Genomic DNA, 19,502 nt, shown 5'->3' with positions numbered 1-19,502 from the left:
GAAATCAAAATCATGAATCGAATCGAATCGTGAGTTGAGTGAATCGTTACATCCCTAGTGCCGATAGCGCAGACATACAGAGCTGTTGCGCTACAGGCCTCCCAAGTTCGAATTCCGATTCGAGAACATTTCCCGATCCCACCCCACTCTCTCTCCCACTTCACTTCCTGTCAGCTCTGGTCTGTCCTATCATAATAAAGGCAAAAACACCAAAAATAAATCTTTAAAAAAAAATCTTTCATAATTTACTTTCATGGTATGATTCTTCTTTGAAGCTTAAAAGCTTCAGTCCTCAGAACATAAGTCATACAGCTTTAGAACAAAACAGTAAACAACTAAAGTTTTGTTTTTGGATGGACTATCCTTTAAATCGAAATACAATTTATGTGTCTTAGGTAAACAGGCATCCCTTAATGCCATTTTTGGTACTTAGTAAGCCAGCTCATTTCACTTTGCTGAGGTTAATGGGATGCAGATATACTTAGAAAGCTTATGTGCTGCATGATTAGTGCTTCTATCCACTTACAGTACTCTCGGAATTCTCTTTTAACTAACCTCATTGCTCCTTAGGTATTAGACCTTTTTTCAGATTTCACTTTTACTTCATTTGCCTTTTTTTTTTTAAAGGCTACTCTTTGTCATCATGAAAAGGGTTTTGTTCTGATTCATCCTTGCCTTTGTTTAGAATATGTACTAACAAAACATAATTTACATCAATTAGAATCACTTTCTTTTTTTCTCACAAGTGTATACTGGAAAAAAGAAAACTACATGCACACACACACACAAACAAAAAACAAAATACGGTAGCTGTGGTTGCCAGAACTGAAACTTCCATAACTGAAGCATACGTAGTTACTTAATCGAAAATCCATCAAATGTGAGCTGTCACACAGGGACTTCTGGGAATGTCAATTTATAGTATTTTAATGTAAAATTACTCTAAATATAAGGTAAGGTTAGCTCTATTACAGTTATTCACTGTATACAGTAAGGATACATACTCTTAACCAGTTAACAGGTTTTTGCCGTAGCATTTTTACAGTCTTTTATCGTTAAAATCAATTCATTTTTTAGTGTTAGTGTTTGTGAAAATATCAAGATTCTTGGTAGGAATTTCAATATTACGTCTACAACTAATATGCTGTTGAATACATTACCTTTTTAAATTAAGTTAAATATTATATACATTATTAATATCAAATATGAGCTAATTAAATTAAAAAAACAGCATGCACATTTTTCAAGTAATTACTTTATTAGCATAAAATACATAAAACATTCAAACTAATTTGACTGTGAAGTACGTCTAGAATTAAAATTTCAGCCTAAAGCACAGATTAGATATTTTGATGCATATCCAGCCTGTTAATGTTCACTTGAGACATTTTTGAAGGAGAAGTGCATTTGACCATTCACGTGTACTTTTCATACCCCTGCCACGCAGTAACATTCACATAAATACAGTATCCTCCACCTCTATCTATTTGAGCATATGTACCCCAGCCGAAGAGAGTGAGAGTGGGATGTTGACTACAGGTTGAAATGAGCTGGCTTTTTGATGGCGAGTTCACTCACTTTCCCAGAGATGAAAGTCAATCCCAGCCACCTTGACTACATGCACACTTGTAACGCATGCAAACACCCTCTCCGTTCTGTCACCAGGAGAGGGTGAGGATGTTAATAATCCATATTTCCCTAATTAAGTTATACATCCCCTGTTAATTACTCCCTGGCCTCTCCAACAGTTTCTGCAAAGGCAAGCTTTCAGGCACATTTTATTGTGAATGATTAATTAGTGATGGATTTCTGCAGACCATTCATAAAGTATTCTTAAAGATTTTCCAAAGAGTAGCATTTTTAGCTACAGCCTCTGTTTAAACATTTGCTATTTCACTGATGAATTTTTTAGACATGACAGCAGACAAAGCCTAACCGTTTTATAATGCTAATAGTGAGATGTCGCTTTGATTGATTATATGGTTTCCTGAATGAACACATTCACTGTGTGATTTCAATATCAAAAAGAATGCAAGGGGAAAAAAAGTGTCCTACCAAGGCTGTATTTAGAGTTAAAAAAGTAAAATTGTGAAATATTATGATGTTTTAAAACAACTATTTTATTTTAATATTTTTAAAAAATAAAATGTATTCCTGTGATGGCAAAGCTGAATTTTCAGCAGCCATTACTCCAGTCTTCAGTGTCACATGACTCTTTAGAAATTATCCTAATATGCTGCTTTGGTTGTCATGAAACATTTCCTCTTATTATCACAGATCAAAACAGTTGTGCTGCTTAATATTTATGTGGAAACTGTCATACATGATTTTTTGATTAATAGAAAGTTCAAAAGGGCAGCATTTATTTGAAATCAAAATCTTCTGTAACATTCTAATATGGTAATACCACAGCTTTAAATGGTCTTTCCTCAGTTTCACATTTTCTGTGCAGCTTTTGGGAGAAAACGTGGAATTCTTCATTCCTATAAATACAACAGTTGAAAGCATTAACACACAGTGGTGTGTTCATTTCCAAATTGTAATATCAAAGAAAACATCACCTTTCCATGTGACTGGATTCAGTGTGTCTTAGCCAGTGGGAATGAAGCACGGTCAAACTTTTGTTTTTTTTCTATAGATGTGGGTTCGGTTGAGGGCTTGGCTTATCACCGTGCCTGGGACACGATTTACTGGACTAGCTCCACCACCTCAAGCATCGGCAGATACACAGTAGACCAGAGCCGACAAGGAGCTTTCACCAGGCAAGCCGTTGTCACCATGTCTGAGGATGACCATCCCCACGTCTTGGCCCTGGATGAATGTCAAAAGTAAGATATTTTTTTGCCCTCTTAGGTATCTGATATTGTTGCCTATAAAGACTCTCAAATCACAAAAATGACATTGAGAATGTTTTTTTGTTTTTTTTTCAATTTTCAAGGACAGTACTTTTATACAGGACAAAAAATTTATAATTTCACATGAGACTTTGAGTTTGTTGTCATGCGCATTGAAATGCTTATTTGTACTTCATAACATTCAAAAAGCCCAGTCATCGGTCATGTGACATGCAAGAACCAATGGCATTTGATGTGACGCGTATAAAAGGTGCCATTTTTCCGCTCCAACAGAGGGAAAGATTTCATTCGCTACAGACTAAACAAAATGGACACATTCACTTGATAGAGAAACCTTTGTGGACACGTAATGTGAAACAAAATAGATTTTTATGTCAGGAGGAAGCATATTGACTTTTAAAATCGAGAGCAAATTGATTCGTCACACACAGGAAAACTGACATATATGGAATGTCAATCAGTCAAGAAGGAAAACATTTTAATTAGCTTGACCTCTTCAGATGAGCAGGGCACCATGTGAAATTAGTTGTGGAAGGAATATTTTTATTCCTGACCCAGCAAAGTAGCAACTCTCCAGACATCGTGGATGGTATATGCACTTAAATATCCTCTCCAAAAGAACAGTTTGAGACTCATGAACAGCATTGATATTCAGAAAGATGTGCCGACCCTGAGTTCACCGACTACATTAAACCCCCAACCTTGGAGAGAATATGCTTACTTGGTAATCTGGCACTTTTTCAAATGGACTACAGACTGCTGTTAATTAGAATCTAACCTGAAATTATTAATTGGCATAGAATGTCAGCATGTGTCACTAATTTTCAATTAGTCCGTGGAATTAGACTGTGAAAGGAATTTGTAAGAGGGACATCAAATAGGCCCTGAGGCCTTTCTGTCCACTATTATTTGTGAAGTCAGAGATATTCCCTTGCGCCATAGAGCCGGTTTAAAAATACCAGCAGGCGACAGTATTGAATCATTTTGTCTCGCTAGTGCTGTCTGTAAAATCGCTTCCATTCCTCTCATTTTTTGTCCCATGTATTTTGTAGCCTCATGTTTTGGACCAATTGGAACGAGCAGCGCCCCAGTATCATGCGCTCCACTCTTGCAGGGAATAACATGAAAGTCATCATTAGCACAGATGTATTCACTCCTAACGGACTCACAATTGACCATAAAGCAAGCACCAGCAGATACACAGTAGACCAGAGCCGACAAGCAGCTTTTACCAGCCAAGCCGTTGTCACCATGTCTGAGGATGACCATCCCCACGTCTTGGCCCTGGATGAATGTCAAAAGTAAGATATTTTTTTGCCCTCTTAGGTATCTGATATTGTTGCCTATAAAGACTCTCAAATCACAAAAATGACATTGAGAATGTTTTTTTGTTTTTTTTTCAATTTTCAAGGACAGTACTTTTATACAGGACAAAAAATTTATAATTTCACATGAGACTTTGAGTTTGTTGTCATGTGCATTGAAATGCTTATTTGTACTTCATAACATTCAAAAAGCCCAGTCATCGGTCATGTGACATGCAAGAACCAATGGCATTTGATGTGACGCGTATAAAAGGTGCCATTTTTCCGCTCCAACAGAGGGAAAGATTTCATTCGCTACAGACTAAACAAAATGGACACATTCACTTGATAGAGAAACCTTTGTGGACACGTAATGTGAAACAAAATAGATTTTTATGTCAGGAGGAAGCATATTGACTTTTAAAATCGAGAGCAAATTGATTCGTCACACACAGGAAAACTGACATATATGGAATGTCAATCAGTCAAGAAGGAAAACATTTTAATTAGCTTGACCTCTTCAGATGAGCAGGGCACCATGTGAAATTAGTTGTGGAAGGAATATTTTTATTCCTGACCCAGCAAAGTAGCAACTCTCCAGACATCGTGGATGGTATATGCACTTAAATATCCTCTCCAAAAGAACAGTTTGAGACTCATGAACAGCATTGATATTCAGAAAGATGTGCCGACCCTGAGTTCACCGACTACATTAAACCCCCAACCTTGGAGAGAATATGCTTACTTGGTAATCTGGCACTTTTTCAAATGGACTACAGACTGCTGTTAATTAGAATCTAACCTGAAATTATTAATTGGCATAGAATGTCAGCATGTGTCACTAATTTTCAATTAGTCCGTGGAATTAGACTGTGAAAGGAATTTGTAAGAGGGACATCAAATAGGCCCTGAGGCCTTTCTGTCCACTATTATTTGTGAAGTCAGAGATATTCCCTTGCGCCATAGAGCCGGTTTAAAAATACCAGCAGGCGACAGTATTGAATCATTTTGTCTCGCTAGTGCTGTCTGTAAAATCGCTTCCATTCCTCTCATTTTTTGTCCCATGTATTTTGTAGCCTCATGTTTTGGACCAATTGGAACGAGCAGCGCCCCAGTATCATGCGCTCCACTCTTGCAGGGAATAACATGAAAGTCATCATTAGCACAGATGTATTCACTCCTAACGGACTCACAATTGACCATAAAGCGGAGAAGCTGTATTTCTCTGACGGCAGCCTGGGCAAAATTGAACGCTGTGAATATGACGGCTCCCACAGACATGTGAGTATCACTCTTTCTCTCTTTCGTGATGTTTCAGAAAAACATTTTTCCAATAAACAACCCTTCTACAGCATTTATTAATCTAGGTTGATGTGCTATTTAAATATTTTTAAAAATATGTAATATTTTATTAGTTCTATAACATTTAAAATTAATTAATACTGTTAAAAATAGCTATAATGTTAGTTCATTGTTAGTCAATGCATGTCTAATGTTATCTAATGCAACTAATACACGAAGAACCTTATTGTCAAACTTTAAGCAAATTAATTATGGTATGCTGATTAGAGGTCTGCTACCCGACACGATGCAGTAGGCTTTCATAGATGCACGCACACACATTATTTCACATGACAACGACAACACAGCACGGAAACTTTTATTAGTAAAATAGCTTCGATAGGCTACTGATGTTATATTTCTCTACAATGCGGGGGTAAAATCGCTGTTTTTGAAGTAACTAAGCCTCATTGCTTGTAGAGAGAGATGTGCAGACGCAGGTTCACACATGCAACTTTCATCCCTCTCGCTCTCTCTCTCTCTCTCTCGCTAATTCAAATAAATTATATAATTAATGAATTGAAATAAATGCGATCTTACCGCACTGCATCTCTGTGTCTGATTTAAAGGGGTCATATGATGCGATTTCAATTTTTCCTTTCTCTTTGGAGTGTTACAAGCTCTTGGTGCATAAAGAAGATCTGTAAAGTTGCAAAGACTAAAGTCTCAAATCCAAAGAGATATTCTTTATAAAATTTAAGAGTCAGCCACACCTACCTAAAACGGCTCGTTCTAACACGCCCCCACATACCTACGTCACTATCTAGGAAGATTTGCATGGTGTGGGGGGGGGGGGGGGGGGGGGATTTTGGGTTCGGGTCGGGTTCGGGCTCTAAATTTAACTGAGTTTTGCAGCGGGTCTCTACAGTACATCTCGACAATAATGACTTGATGACCGCCCATGGGACGGGTGACCCTCTGGAGTTATTAGTGTCCACTGATGCCGGGTCCATTGACCCTTCATAAAATCAGCTTAATCGTAATGAATTATCCACTTTGAAGAAACATGAAAAAGAGTTAATTAGAGTTCCTCAACCTCCCAATCTAAGTGCACTAGTGGTAATGAAAGCTTATTTTGAGACCCCTGCCAGGCTGTCCTATCAACTAGCCAATTAAACTGTGAAGAATTAAGCAAAACTAAATCAACATGGCTTTTGGCAAACTGCCTTGCAGTTGGAATCTCCCAACTGGTTTTAGTGAAGGGGTTTGTGTGGTGAAACTGAGTGGAAGCTTAACGGTACGCATGGTTAGACTTTCTCTGATGAAACACAATCTGTCACACTGTGAGGTGCCATCATTTATATCACATCCACACAAAGAGGACTATTATTATAGATGTAAATTTTTGGTAATGCCCATCAGAACTGCGAGCAAATGCATGTGGCTATAGTTGTTAGCCAAAAACTCTATTTGACATCTATTTGATCAGATAAGCAGAGATAATTAATGCTGGAGCAGAACGCTTGCACCCCTAAATTTAATTCTGAATCAATATGCTCCATCAAAAACCATCTGGCATGCTCCTCATTTTTCCCCCCCTCTTGTATCTCCAGTTGTTGTTTGCTCAAGCTGGGCTCTCTTAATCAACACCTGTCCTATTTTTCCCACCATGGTTGCAGGGCTAATGTGATCACGACTACAAGCGTGTTCCTGTTAATGGTTGGGTCTCCGGAGCTGTGGGACATCCTCCCGCCCCACAGCCTGGAAACTCCCAGAAGGAGTCGTGTGATGTATATCTGTGTCCGTCACCATGACACCTGCATTAACACTCACAGGATCTGGGCTAAACTGGCTGCTTGGGGGATTATTTAAAGCATGTGTCCTCTACCTACACATTAGTTTTAGTCCCCTCATAGAGACTTTCCAGTGGTCGTCAGAGTTTGTTTTTGTCCCTTGTTTTTAATTGTAAGCCAATGTTTGATCCTTGTGTAAGATGCATTTTTCTAAAGGACTGGTGGCCAAAAATGATGCATGTTTGGCGATGACTGATAATAGTGGTGAATATTTTGACAGCTGGATGGCTGAAATTTTAGGATGCATGAAATATCAGTACCATACCATATTAGAAATTTTGGTTTCACTTTATTTTAAGGTCCAATTCTCGCTATTAACAAACCATTAACGAAGACTTTTGCCTCATTAAACTCCTAATTTGCTGCTTATTAAAAGTTAGTTAGCTAGTTGTAAAGTTTAGGTATTGGGTAGGATTAGGGATGTAGAATATGGTCTTAAAGAATATGTGATTTATAAGTACTGATAAACAGCCAATCTGTTATTTAATAAGAATGGCAATACGCAACTAGTTAATAATGAAAATTGGTCCCTATACTAAAGTGTTACCGAAATGTATTTTAATTTATTTTATCGGTCAATATTGGATATTTAATAATGCATGTAAATTTTGTCCTGATTTTACGTTTTGATTACCTTTGCGATTATCTTTAGGACATCTCAAAATAAATATTTATAAAATTGTTCATATTGTACATTATAATAATGCGATGCCTAAATTCACTTGTATAATTTAAAACTGTTAATGTTAGTTTTTCAGTGTTTTATTTTGGGATCAGTATGATTTGTTCTATTTCAAAAAATGCTGTTCTTTTAAATTTACTATTAAAATAGAAATAATTAAAAATAAATGCAGCCTTCTTTCACAAATATTAATATACACATAAACATACAACACACTCACTTATAATACAATGTATACAATACATGGCAGCACACAGATATATACTATATATCGAATATATATAATCTGTAAGCAAATGCTTTATGCTTTACCCTCTGTATTTGTTGTCAGGTGATTATAAGGTCAGTAGCTGGCACATTTTTTGGACTTGCTATCCACGGAAACTACATTTTTTGGTCTGACTGGACTCGGCGGGCTGTGCTGCGAACCAACAAGTTCACGGGAGGAGATACTAAAGTTCTCAGGGCTGATATTCCCCACCAGCCAATGGGAATTATAGCAGTTGCCAAAGACACTAATAATTGTAAGTATTCCAAAATAAATGTTTGGGCTCTGAGAGTGGCCTCTAAAACTTTCATATATGTGTTGCCTGCATTGAATTCAGAGTTAAGCTTTCGCTGGTGGTGGCTCGTTTTGATTTCCAAGGAATAGTAGGAATGATAAATTAGAGTGGACTTATTTAGTAACCAAGCAAACTAAATTGGTGACATAATTCATTTAAAAAAGTATCCTTGAGTCACAGAGGATGCTCTGAACTGTCACAAATATGAAAAGTAGGACATTGGGAAATCGGTTTAAGAGACTCCCGACGGTTTCTGTTTGGGAGCTTGCTGTGAGGGGTTTTCTCCTCTCATTTGTTTGATCATGCCATATGATTGCAGCTGTCTGCCCCTAAGCATTTTTACCTAAGGAATGTTACCAGTCAACACCACCAGACAGATGTGAGGATAACTGCTGTTGTGATCAACAATGTGATCTTCTTACAGAAATCTTTCTTTCCTATTCTTTCATCTGACACTATGCCAAGTTAAAGGGGTCATATGATGCGATTTCAATTTTTCCTTTCTCTTTGGAGTGTTACAAGCTCTTGGTGCATAAAGAAGATCTGTAAAGTTGCAAAGACTAAAGTCTCAAATCCAAAGAGATATTCTTTATAAAAGTTAAGAGTCAACCACGCCTACCTAAAATGGCTCGTTCTAACACGCCCCCACATGTCTACGTCACAATGTGGGAAGATTTGCATAACGCCGCCCAAATGTTCACGCAAAGAAAGAAGGCGTAAATTTTATTCTCGCTGTAGTATTGTTGTTGCCACCGCCGCCATGTCGTGAAGGCGCTGTGTGTTTCGTTGTGAAAGCTACTTTGTTTGGTCTTCCAAAAGAGGACGAAATCCGCTTCATCATGCCTGGAGCTGATCTGTGCTGGTCGCTTCAAACGCGAGTTTTGAGCAGTGTAGAGTAGCGCTTGTTGTTTGTCATTTCTCCGATCACAAATGCAGACATAGTTTTATGTTTACGCTGCGCGATGCAACGCAACCCGTAAAAATACAGTATAAGTCATTATAATCCATAATTATGTCCCCACTGGATGCAACAAATGCCTCGTTTATAATGGGTTTTAATGTTTTTGTTTCATTGCTCTGGCCGGACAGGGCATCACAATATGGTAAGAGAGTAACATTTCCGTCACACGCTTGAGGTATTTATACTTAAATAGCACAACGCACTGGATAGCTGGCCAATCAGCATACACCTCACTTTTCAGACCGATGAGCTTTGTAAAAATCGACGCGTTTCAGAAAGGAGGGCATAGAGGAGAAACAATAATGTACAGTATGTGGAAAATAATGTGTTTTTTTAACCTTAAACCGCATAAACACATTTCATTACACCAAATACACAAAATAATGTTATTTTTAGCCACATCATATGACGCCTTTAACACACCACCTTTGATTTTTGAGACTTGTTTCCATATTCATGTTGAGTCACAGTACAATGAATTAGAGATGCTGGAGGCTCTTCATAGGTATGGGTGCTTCATACAGCTCCCAGAGGCCCAATGTTCTGGATTCATAATGTTTCGTAACAAGTTATTTGACCAGTCTGATTAAATGGACAATTCTTTCTATTTCTATTTTGTTTTTAATTATAAATATACATTACCTGCATAATAATTTGAGTAAAACTTGCAGAATGTCTTGGTAACTTTAATGACAGCAGTCAGGCAGCATAAACCAAAAACCTGTTCTCCAGCATGATTTGAGATCTGTCCTAAGAACATCTTGTGCTTTAATGGATGTGAGAACATCTGACGTCTGTATAAAGCAGGGTTATTATAGTTAACTAAAACTGAAACTAAAATGTACACCATAAAAAATTTTATTTTAAATAAAAATAATAGCTTTAACTTAAATGAAATAAAGTATAAAATCTTTTTCAGATTTCAAAACTTTTCGGCTAGTTGCCAAGTTTAACTTGTTGTACTAAAATAACAAAAACTAAAACTGAAATAAAAATTATTAAAAACTATATACACTAAAATAAATAGCACACAATGTACTGCATTAATATGACAGAATTTTCTATCTATCTATCTATCCATCTATCTATCTATCTATCTATCTATCTATATATCTATCTATGTCTGTCTGTCTGTCTGTCTGTCTGTTTGTATCATCTATATATCTGTCTGTCTGTCTATCTATCTATCGTTCTATCTTTATTTTTTAACAGTATACAACACAAAATTACTAAAATTACAATTAAAAACTAAAATGAAGAAGCGGAAAATATAAAAATGAAAACTGATTCAAAAATGTAATAAAAAACTATAATAGTATCTCAATAAGACTAAACTAACATTGGTACTAAAGAGTCGCAGGTTTAATATCACAAATTTGCATATTTGATTATAGTGACCTAGAAATACATAGAGCAGAACAGTATAGTTCTCTTCTTCTGTTTAAACGAGATTACACTTACGTTTTAAATTTTTAACAACTTTTTTTTGTTTTGCTTAGGAACAGCACTTTGTAGGAACTCCAGGGTATTCAGTGAATAAGCCCCTGATGTACTGCATTTGTCAGTGTAGTCAGCTCTTTTTAAGAAAGCAAACCTGTTTTAGCTCAAAGTTTTGTGGATTGCTCACTTCAAAGTCTTTGGAATTACTTTTCTCTGTGTTCATGTTTGTTTGTTGCTTAATATTGTTATTTAGGCTTTTTTTGTATATACTCAGAGCACTGTTGTGAAGGTACGTGATGTTCCCTTGTCCCTGTGTTTCAGGCGAGCTATCTCCATGCAGGGTTCTGAATGGTGGCTGTGGTGACCTGTGTCTCCTTACTCCAGATGGCACAGTCAACTGCAGCTGCCGAGGAGAGCGGATACTGCTCGATGACAACAGATGTGTGTGTAAGTTTCACCATGCTTCCCTCAGACTCTCAGGGAATATGAGTCCCTCCATCTCAGAAAGATGTGAAATTACTTTGCTTCATTTATTCCAGCATTTGTTTTGTATTTAACTAGTCATCGCTATGGCTGTTGCTCAGAAGTTTGGGATTTAAACTCTTTCTGTACTATTTTTGCTATATGGACATGAATGGTACTTCAAAAAGTGTAGCTTTTTGAGGAAAGGTGTGCTATTGGATCAAAGACATGATTCTAATTGTTGTCTTATTGTTTTATTTTATTCAGAAGTTAATTAAAAATCAATAAAAAATGCAGTTGAATACATCTTTTCTATGATTAACATGTTTTGTTTGCTAGATTCTTTTAACATCATTTTGTGTTCTTTTATAGCGAAAACGTCCTCTTGCAACATCCACACTGAGTTTGAGTGTGGAAATGGGGAATGTATAGACTACCAGCTAACATGTGATGGAATTGCCCACTGCAAAGACAAGTCAGATGAGAAAATGCAATATTGTGGTAAGTAGCCGATCACAATGCTTCGCCGTATGTACGCCCTGCTCCTGCATCATGAAAGCAGTAAGCACGCAGAATTGGTTTAAGGTGGCAGTTCCATTCCCTGAGGCTTCAACCTAATAAAATGAGCCGCTTCTCCTTACTGCTTTCAACCAGAGGAGCAAATGGGAATAAGCCCAGAGCAACAGATAGAGTAAATAAGAGAGAGGATATGAAGCTTTTTTGCCCTGATGTGAAAGATTTGCTGTGCCGTTGCTTTCCGTATCGCTAGACAACAGGAGCTGCCGAAAGGGTCACCGTCCTTGCTACAACAGGCGTTGTGTGGCTAACAATCGCTTTTGTGATGGAATGGACGACTGTGGGGACAACTCAGATGAGGCATTTTGTAACAGTGGGTATCTTATCTGCGAATATTATTATTTTTACATTTTGCATATAAATTTCACTTAAGGAAGTTATTTTTTTGCAGTCTATAAAAGAAAATAGGCAGCAAAAAATATATTGTGCTGCTAGTAGGTTTATTTTGGGCCATGTTAGACCTCAAAAATGACTGTCCAATTTTCAAGCTGTGAAAGCAATTCACAAGTCATTTTCTTTGGAGCTGTCCTGTCTGGAAGACCCTGTTATCATCAGTGAATTGCGGTGCATATCATACAAATATTGCCGCACAATATTTCATTCATTTAAGCGCACATCCAGGAGATTTAGTCTCTCCGCTCTCAGTGTAAATGAAGTGTCTCTGTTCCAGATGTCACGTGTGCTGCATCTGAGTCATCCTGTCAAGATGGAACTTGCATACCAATATCCTCCTGGTGCAACCAGGTCATCGACTGCGCTGATGCCTCGGATGAAAAGAACTGCAGTAAGGCCATGTTGCAAAGCAGCACACGTTCTCTTTATCCTACTGTAATAATCACTGCCTTGATGTATCAGACTATTATAGACTACAAATGTAATGCATTCCTAGATAGAACTGAGGATAAATCAATAAACTGTCATTAAAGGGACAGTTCACCCAGAGATGAAAAAAAAATGTCCTTCCAAATCTTTATGACTGTCTTTCCTCAATGGAACAAAAAATGCACATTTTTAAAGCATATCCTGTCCACTCTTTCCCATATAATGAAAGGGGGCAAAATGACAAAAAGCACCTTAAAAGTATTTTAAAAGCAAGTCTGAGGGACAGAGGGACTATATTCCAAGTCTTTTGATGTCATATGATATTGTAGTCATTATTTTAGTCACGTGTAGTGAATTTTTTGTCTAAATTAATTAGTTAGTCAAAACTGCTGGAACTTTCAAATCAAATGGCAGCATTGACATCAATGACAGAGCCAATGGCATTTGGTATTGATGTTTTTGTAGACTGCATGACTTCTGAAGTCCATTTTGGGGCTTTGGAGGAGAACAATATTTTCGACCAAACAAATTTCAGCCTGTTTTTCACAAAAAGCTATCATATGGCTTCAGCCGACTTATACATTGCCCTTCAAAAGTTTGGGATCAGTATGATTTTTTAAAAGAAACCTTTTATGTTTACTAAGTCTAAATTTATTTGGTCCAAAAAAAAACTTTATAATATTATGAAGTGTCATTACAATTTATTTATGCAAAGCCAAATTTTCAGCAGCTATTACTACAGTCTTGTAGTATCACATGGTTCTTCAGAAATCATCCTTATATATTGATTTGGTGCTCAAGAAACACTTATTATTATTATTATTATTATTATTATTATTATTATTATCAATGTTGAAAACACATGTGCTACCTAATATTGTTGTGGAAACTGTGATACTTCTTTTTCAGGATTCTTTGATGAATAAAAAAAGTTCAAAAGTACATAATTTGTTTGAAATAGAAATCTTGTGTAACATTATAAATGTGTTTACTATTACTTTTGATCTATTTAATGTACCCTTTCTGAATAGTGTAGTTGTATTTTAATGATACTTTATTACTGTAATGGTGCTTTATTTGTAATTTTGGAGACTCCGCGCTATTCACTTTCATTACATTGCAAAGAGTAGCTTGGATATTATTAAGAAAATCATCTTTTGAGAGTCGTATGGACAGAAGTCATATTTGGGTGAACTATTGTTTTCATTTTGATTATGGATTGTGTGTGTCTGCATGAATGATCATACAGCTTGGAATCACTTGCGTCATCTGTTTTGTCATCTCTTGTGACCTAGATCACAAAGTCTTCCCCCTTTTTTCAGATCACACAGATTGTGCAGACTTTTACAGGATGGGAGTTGCAGAAAAGGTCTTTGTCAGTTGTAACCGCACCTCACTGTGTGTTCACCATTCGTGGCTGTGTGATGGAGCCAATGACTGCGGAGATTACGCTGACGAGAAGAACTGTCAGGGTAACGCTCACTATAACTCTCCGTTTGTTAGCTTTGCAGCTTGAGGAAGCCAGGTTCCATTAAAATAGAATTCATTTTGTCGAAACACTATTTATGAAAGAGGTAATGAAGCAGAGACAAGACCCTGTCTTTTTCTCCATGCTTGAAGAGCCTCAAAAGGTGCGGAAGGCTGATGAATAATTATTGGTGATTGTCAGACTTGCGAAGAGCAGACATTTAAACACTCCTGCAAACTGCGGTCCCTTCAAAACCACTGATGAAAAGGTGGCCTGAAAATTAGTCTTGGCAGGTTTCAGCTTATTACTCATTAGCGTGTCAGTGGTTTCAAATAGAAAGCAAATGTGGAATTTATCGGAGAAGACCTGTCTGAATGGAGATGTACTTTTAATGAGGCAAGTGCACTTTTTCACCCTTATAGTCCCATAGAGAATTGCATCACATAAAGATTTAATCTGCCTGGGAGCGATTTTAGGGAGGGAATAATGACCCAAACAACTGCCGGACCAAATTCTCACTAAGCAAATCGTGGACTTATTTACGCTCTCCATAATCAAACACGTATTTTCTCTGACTGCCGCAGTCTCCCATGGGCAGAAATGTGCAGAAGGCCACTTCGCCTGCCCCAGCGGGAACTGCATCTCCAGCGTGTGGCTTTGTGATGGGCAGAAGGATTGTGAAGATGGTGCAGATGAGTTCCAGTGTGGTATGCATGACTGGTATTAGCCTCCCATTGCTTTCACTCAGCTTGATTTCTCATGTGGAGCGAGAGATTACGGCCCACCTCTTGAGATGAGCTTTGAATGCAGAAACCAATTCAGCTGCTAATACTGAGGTCAAGAGAAGCATTTTCAGGTGATAAAAACCAATCCCCATGTGTACCTGTGCCCTTGGAGGCTTATGTGTATGTACAGTATATAACAGGATCCCTCAAAGCACTTTCAGTTCACCAAACGGTTGTATGAAATTCAGATAGATTATATATAATACATTTATAAATGAGTTTTAGTTATTTATTGATTATGTATGTATGCATTTATTTATTTATTTTTGAATAAATGCATGAATTAGTGAATTAATTACTTTTTTTTTTAAAAACAACCTATGCTCCACATCTAATGTGGACATGCTCCTTTTTTAGAATTGAAAGGGTGTTTTTCTCCTTAAGATGACATGACATCTTTGCTCACCATCAGCACTGTGAATGGAGATAGGATATCTGCAGATATAGCAAGAGAGCATCAGACAGTCGAGGAGAATCGTGGGAATTTGAGACCAGTCTTTCCTGCTGTGACCCTTAATTTCATTCTCCATGCTCTAACCCCAGGAGTGGACCACTCTAACTCTTCTGGCAGGCAGAGTCTGTCTAGAATAGAACTGAAAGGGAAAAAAACTTGGCTTAGATATGAACTGCCCTGCTATCGCAATTTGCACATGCATGGGCATGTTTTAGTGTATAATTATGTTGATGTATAATTATATTCCATCAGATCTGTGAGATTTCTTGATCATAAAAGAATTCGATTTAAAAAATCGTCTTTTAGGCATGTCTGTTGAGGTACAGTACTATTCAAAAGTTTAAGGTTGTTAAGTTTTTGTAAGTTGATGATTTTTTTGAAAATAATCTATTATGCTCACCAAGGCTGCATTTATATGATCAAAAATACAGTGTAGGCAGTAATATTGTAAAATATTATTACAATTTAAAGTGACTGTTCACTATGTTAATATATTTTAAAATTAAGTTTTTTCCTGTGATGGCAAAGCTGAATTTTCAGCAGCTTTTACTCCAGTTTTTTCAGTGTCACATTATCCTTCAGAAATCATCCTAATGCTGATCTGGTTTTCAAGAAACATTTCTTTACCGAAAGCAGGTGAAAATAGCTGTGCTTCTTCATATATTGTGGACATGGTGATACAAATGACTTTTTTCAGAATTCTTTGATGAATAGAACATTTCAAAGGCCAGTATTTATTTGAAATAGATTTTTAAAATAGATTACGCCAATTTATTTGTCCCTTTTGCCACAACATCAATTCTGTACATTTTAAATCCATATATGAGCTGAAATATTATTTTGTCAACTTTTAGGAGTGGACTAGCATGTAGACATATCAGAGCTGAATGAAAGCAATAAAAAAACATTTTCATAGGGTAAAGCTGTTGCTCAACACAAAGAACAGAGATAGATGTGTCTGCTAGTTCTATATATTTGAGATTAATGACAGGATAAAAGTGTGATTACACAACAAAAATGCAGAAAACACAAATAGTCTGTTTTATTGCATCTTTGTGTAAAAAAACACTCTAACAAAGACTGACGTATTTATGACGAGAGGTTTTAGAGTGTTTTGTTGCTGCTGTTTTTAGAGAGCACAAGTAATATAAGTGTAATCCAGAGGTCTACAGCCAAGTCTGCTGAATTTAGAAATAAATCTCTAAAAGAATTCGGCTAGAGATAATTTCTAAATTGTGGATGTAATTTTTCTAAGCACTGTTATTTATCAAACTCCTTTGCTGATAGACTCCTCCTGTCTGTGGAACCAGTTTGCTTGTTCGAAAAACAAGTGCATAGCGAAGCAGTGGCTCTGTGATGGTGAAGACGACTGTGGAGACGGGGTGGACGAGAGCGTGGATCTCTGCGGTACGCATGTGACCTCTCCTTCCATTATTTGCGACTGTAACTATTATTTTTCCGTGCCTCAAAGGCAGCGTTTTGAATGAGTTGAGTTTATACATGGGCTGAATACAATGCAACTATTATAAATTGGGCAATTATGAAAATGCAATCATGGTTTATTATATTAGTAAATATTTGTAGTAAACAAACGTTTAATTTGGATTGTAATGAAATGTCAGTAAGATATAAATAATATTGCTGTGTTCCTAATAACGCAATTAAACACAATAAACGCTTTTCGGAACTTGATAAGCAACACAGAACATAATGTATGCTGTGCATTTGTTAAAAAGCTTTCACAATTGACTGTGTGATTCCTCTAGATATTCAAGTAGGCTGTGATTTATAATCAATAGACCTGAGCAACATTTAATGGTGCATTACTAACTAAATATTCTCCAGGCTCGGTGACCTGCGCCCCAGGGTTATTCAGTTGTCCAGGCTCGTACGCATGCGTCCCCAAGCGCTGGTTGTGTGACGGGGAGAGAGACTGTCCCGATGGCAGCGATGAGCTCGCAGCGGCCGGCTGTGGTAAATATTCCCATTGATCTGTTTAAAATGTCTTCTGCATGTCGATGTGTTATCGATGAAAGCTCCCTTCAGGTGTTGTTCTAGCAGCGATATCGGCCATTCATTATAATTGCCTATTTGATACGTGCTCAGGTCAGGCTTTAAAAACTCAATGACATCCAAAGAATAAGATATTCTTAACCGCAGGCACTTCATTAGTGATGCGTTTTGTAACATGTTAGACAGCAGGCTGTGGTAGAGATGGATTTGGCAGATATGACTAGTACCCCAAGGTGAAATAAGTCTTAGTGAGAATTAATTAAGCTCAAGGTCCTGATGTTTACCCTGCAGCTCCAAATAACACATGTGATGAGAATTCCTTCAGATGCGTTAACAAAGGCTGCATTCCAAAACGCTTTGTTTGTGACCATGATGACGACTGCAGAGATGGCTCGGATGAATCGGTTGAATGTGGTAAGCAACTTTTCTTGAAATCTGTCTGAATGAGTAATATTTATTTGCTTTTTCTATATTCTAAAAGTGTATTTTCAGACTTACCCATAGGAAAAATGTATTGCTCAGTGGTTGCTATTCCTAAGCTCATGAGACTTAGATGAGATTCTCATAAATCTCTCATTTTAGTATCAACAGCATTTCAGATGTTTCTCCTAAAATTCCTTAGGAGAAATGGAAGTAGACACAAATGAGACATGGGAAATATTTGAGAAACAGAGTCAAAACAGAGAATGTGGTGGAAGAAACATAGAATATCTCTTCATTGTCTTGCTGCAATACTTATCAAGACTCCATTATAGGAATATTTTATTCCTCAGTGGTTGCTCTTTCTAACCTCGGGAGACTTAGTTGTGATTCTCATGTATTTCTCATTTTAGTCTCAACAGTGTCTCAGAACCCTTAGAATATCAGAATATCAAGGGTTACTACACCACATTTTCCAAACACACTAGAAAGGACTTACAAGTGCAAGATGTTTAGTATAAGAGCAATACCTTTTTTTAACAAATGTAACACTAGTGTACCAGTGTTGTTTTTTTGTTGTTTTTTTTGCTTTGTTTAGTATTAAAATTTTGTCTTGTACAGCCCATTTCTGCATGTATGTAATATCACTGTGCAATAAAACACCATGTACATAAAACAACTTCAAATATGACAATGCATGTATTGTCTTTGATTGAAATGGTGTAGATAAATGACACTGACGCTAACCAGAGGGAAGAAAAATAAAATAAAATAAAAAAGAGATCTCTTTACCATTTCAAATATTTCTCCTAGACAGAAATGAGGTTACCTTAAGATTGAATGGAAACTTTTGCTTGAGTCTCCTGCTTCTCAAACTTGTCTCCTGAGACAAAAACTCTCACAATGGTCTTCTTTAAAGCTTTAGAAGAGATCTCAACAACATCACACACTGTGCTCAGATATTTCTCCTTAGCTTGAGACTCTGGATCTCTCACATTTGTCTCTTTTAAAGCTTTAGAAGAGATCTCAATAACTTTACACATTGTGCTCAAATATTTCTCCTTAGAGACTCTGGATCTCTCATATTTGTCTCCTCAAAAGTTTAGAAGAGATCTCAACAACATTACACAATGTGTTCAGATTTTTCTCCTACACTAAAGACTCGGGAGCTCTCACATTTGTCTCCTCTAAATTTCAGAAGTGATCTCAATAACTTTACAAAGTGTGCACCAAGTCAAATGCCTCAATATGACCTCAAACATTTCCTCCGTATAATATATATATTAATAATCAAATTAATCAATTAATAATCAAGACTGAGTCATAAGCCATTCATGTGCCTTTAAGCAAAGAAAGCTCCAGGGTTGCATTTTCTGTAAATAAGTTTTGATTAAGGCATCCACTACATTACTATTTCCAACAACAAATTATGAGCCTAAGTACATAAACATTGTCCTATAAAAAGTAACATTATCCTTATTTCTGCATAATTTCTCTCTCAATATAGCTTTTAACTCTGAATTTAGGATTTACCCCCCTTTATTTAGTGCCTTTCAAGTACTT

The 19,502-nt window shown here is 36.8% G+C and overlaps 1 protein-coding gene across 1 annotated transcript in view; it reads left to right on the top strand.

Annotated features, from left to right (window-relative positions):
• Positions 1-19,502, top strand: part of LOC107660661 (low-density lipoprotein receptor-related protein 1B-like) — a 249,544-nt gene that overhangs the window by 180,324 nt on the left and 49,718 nt on the right. The window contains exons 43-54 of the mRNA XM_016450048.1: positions 2,639-2,828; positions 5,236-5,440; positions 8,307-8,499; positions 11,261-11,386; positions 11,774-11,902; positions 12,171-12,290; positions 12,648-12,761; positions 14,122-14,271; positions 14,852-14,974; positions 16,794-16,913; positions 17,352-17,480; positions 17,811-17,933. Of these exons, the coding sequence (XP_016305534.1) occupies positions 2,639-2,828; positions 5,236-5,440; positions 8,307-8,499; positions 11,261-11,386; positions 11,774-11,902; positions 12,171-12,290; positions 12,648-12,761; positions 14,122-14,271; positions 14,852-14,974; positions 16,794-16,913; positions 17,352-17,480; positions 17,811-17,933 (1,722 nt within the window). The remainder of the gene's footprint in view (positions 1-2,638; positions 2,829-5,235; positions 5,441-8,306; positions 8,500-11,260; positions 11,387-11,773; positions 11,903-12,170; positions 12,291-12,647; positions 12,762-14,121; positions 14,272-14,851; positions 14,975-16,793; positions 16,914-17,351; positions 17,481-17,810; positions 17,934-19,502) is intronic.

This window comes from Sinocyclocheilus anshuiensis, unplaced genomic scaffold, assembly GCF_001515605.1.
Source record: "Sinocyclocheilus anshuiensis isolate Anshui unplaced genomic scaffold, SAMN03320099.WGS_v1.1 scaffold627, whole genome shotgun sequence".
NCBI classification, from domain to species: Eukaryota; Metazoa; Chordata; class Actinopteri; order Cypriniformes; family Cyprinidae; genus Sinocyclocheilus; species Sinocyclocheilus anshuiensis.
This window is presented reverse-complemented; position numbering and strand designations above follow the sequence as displayed.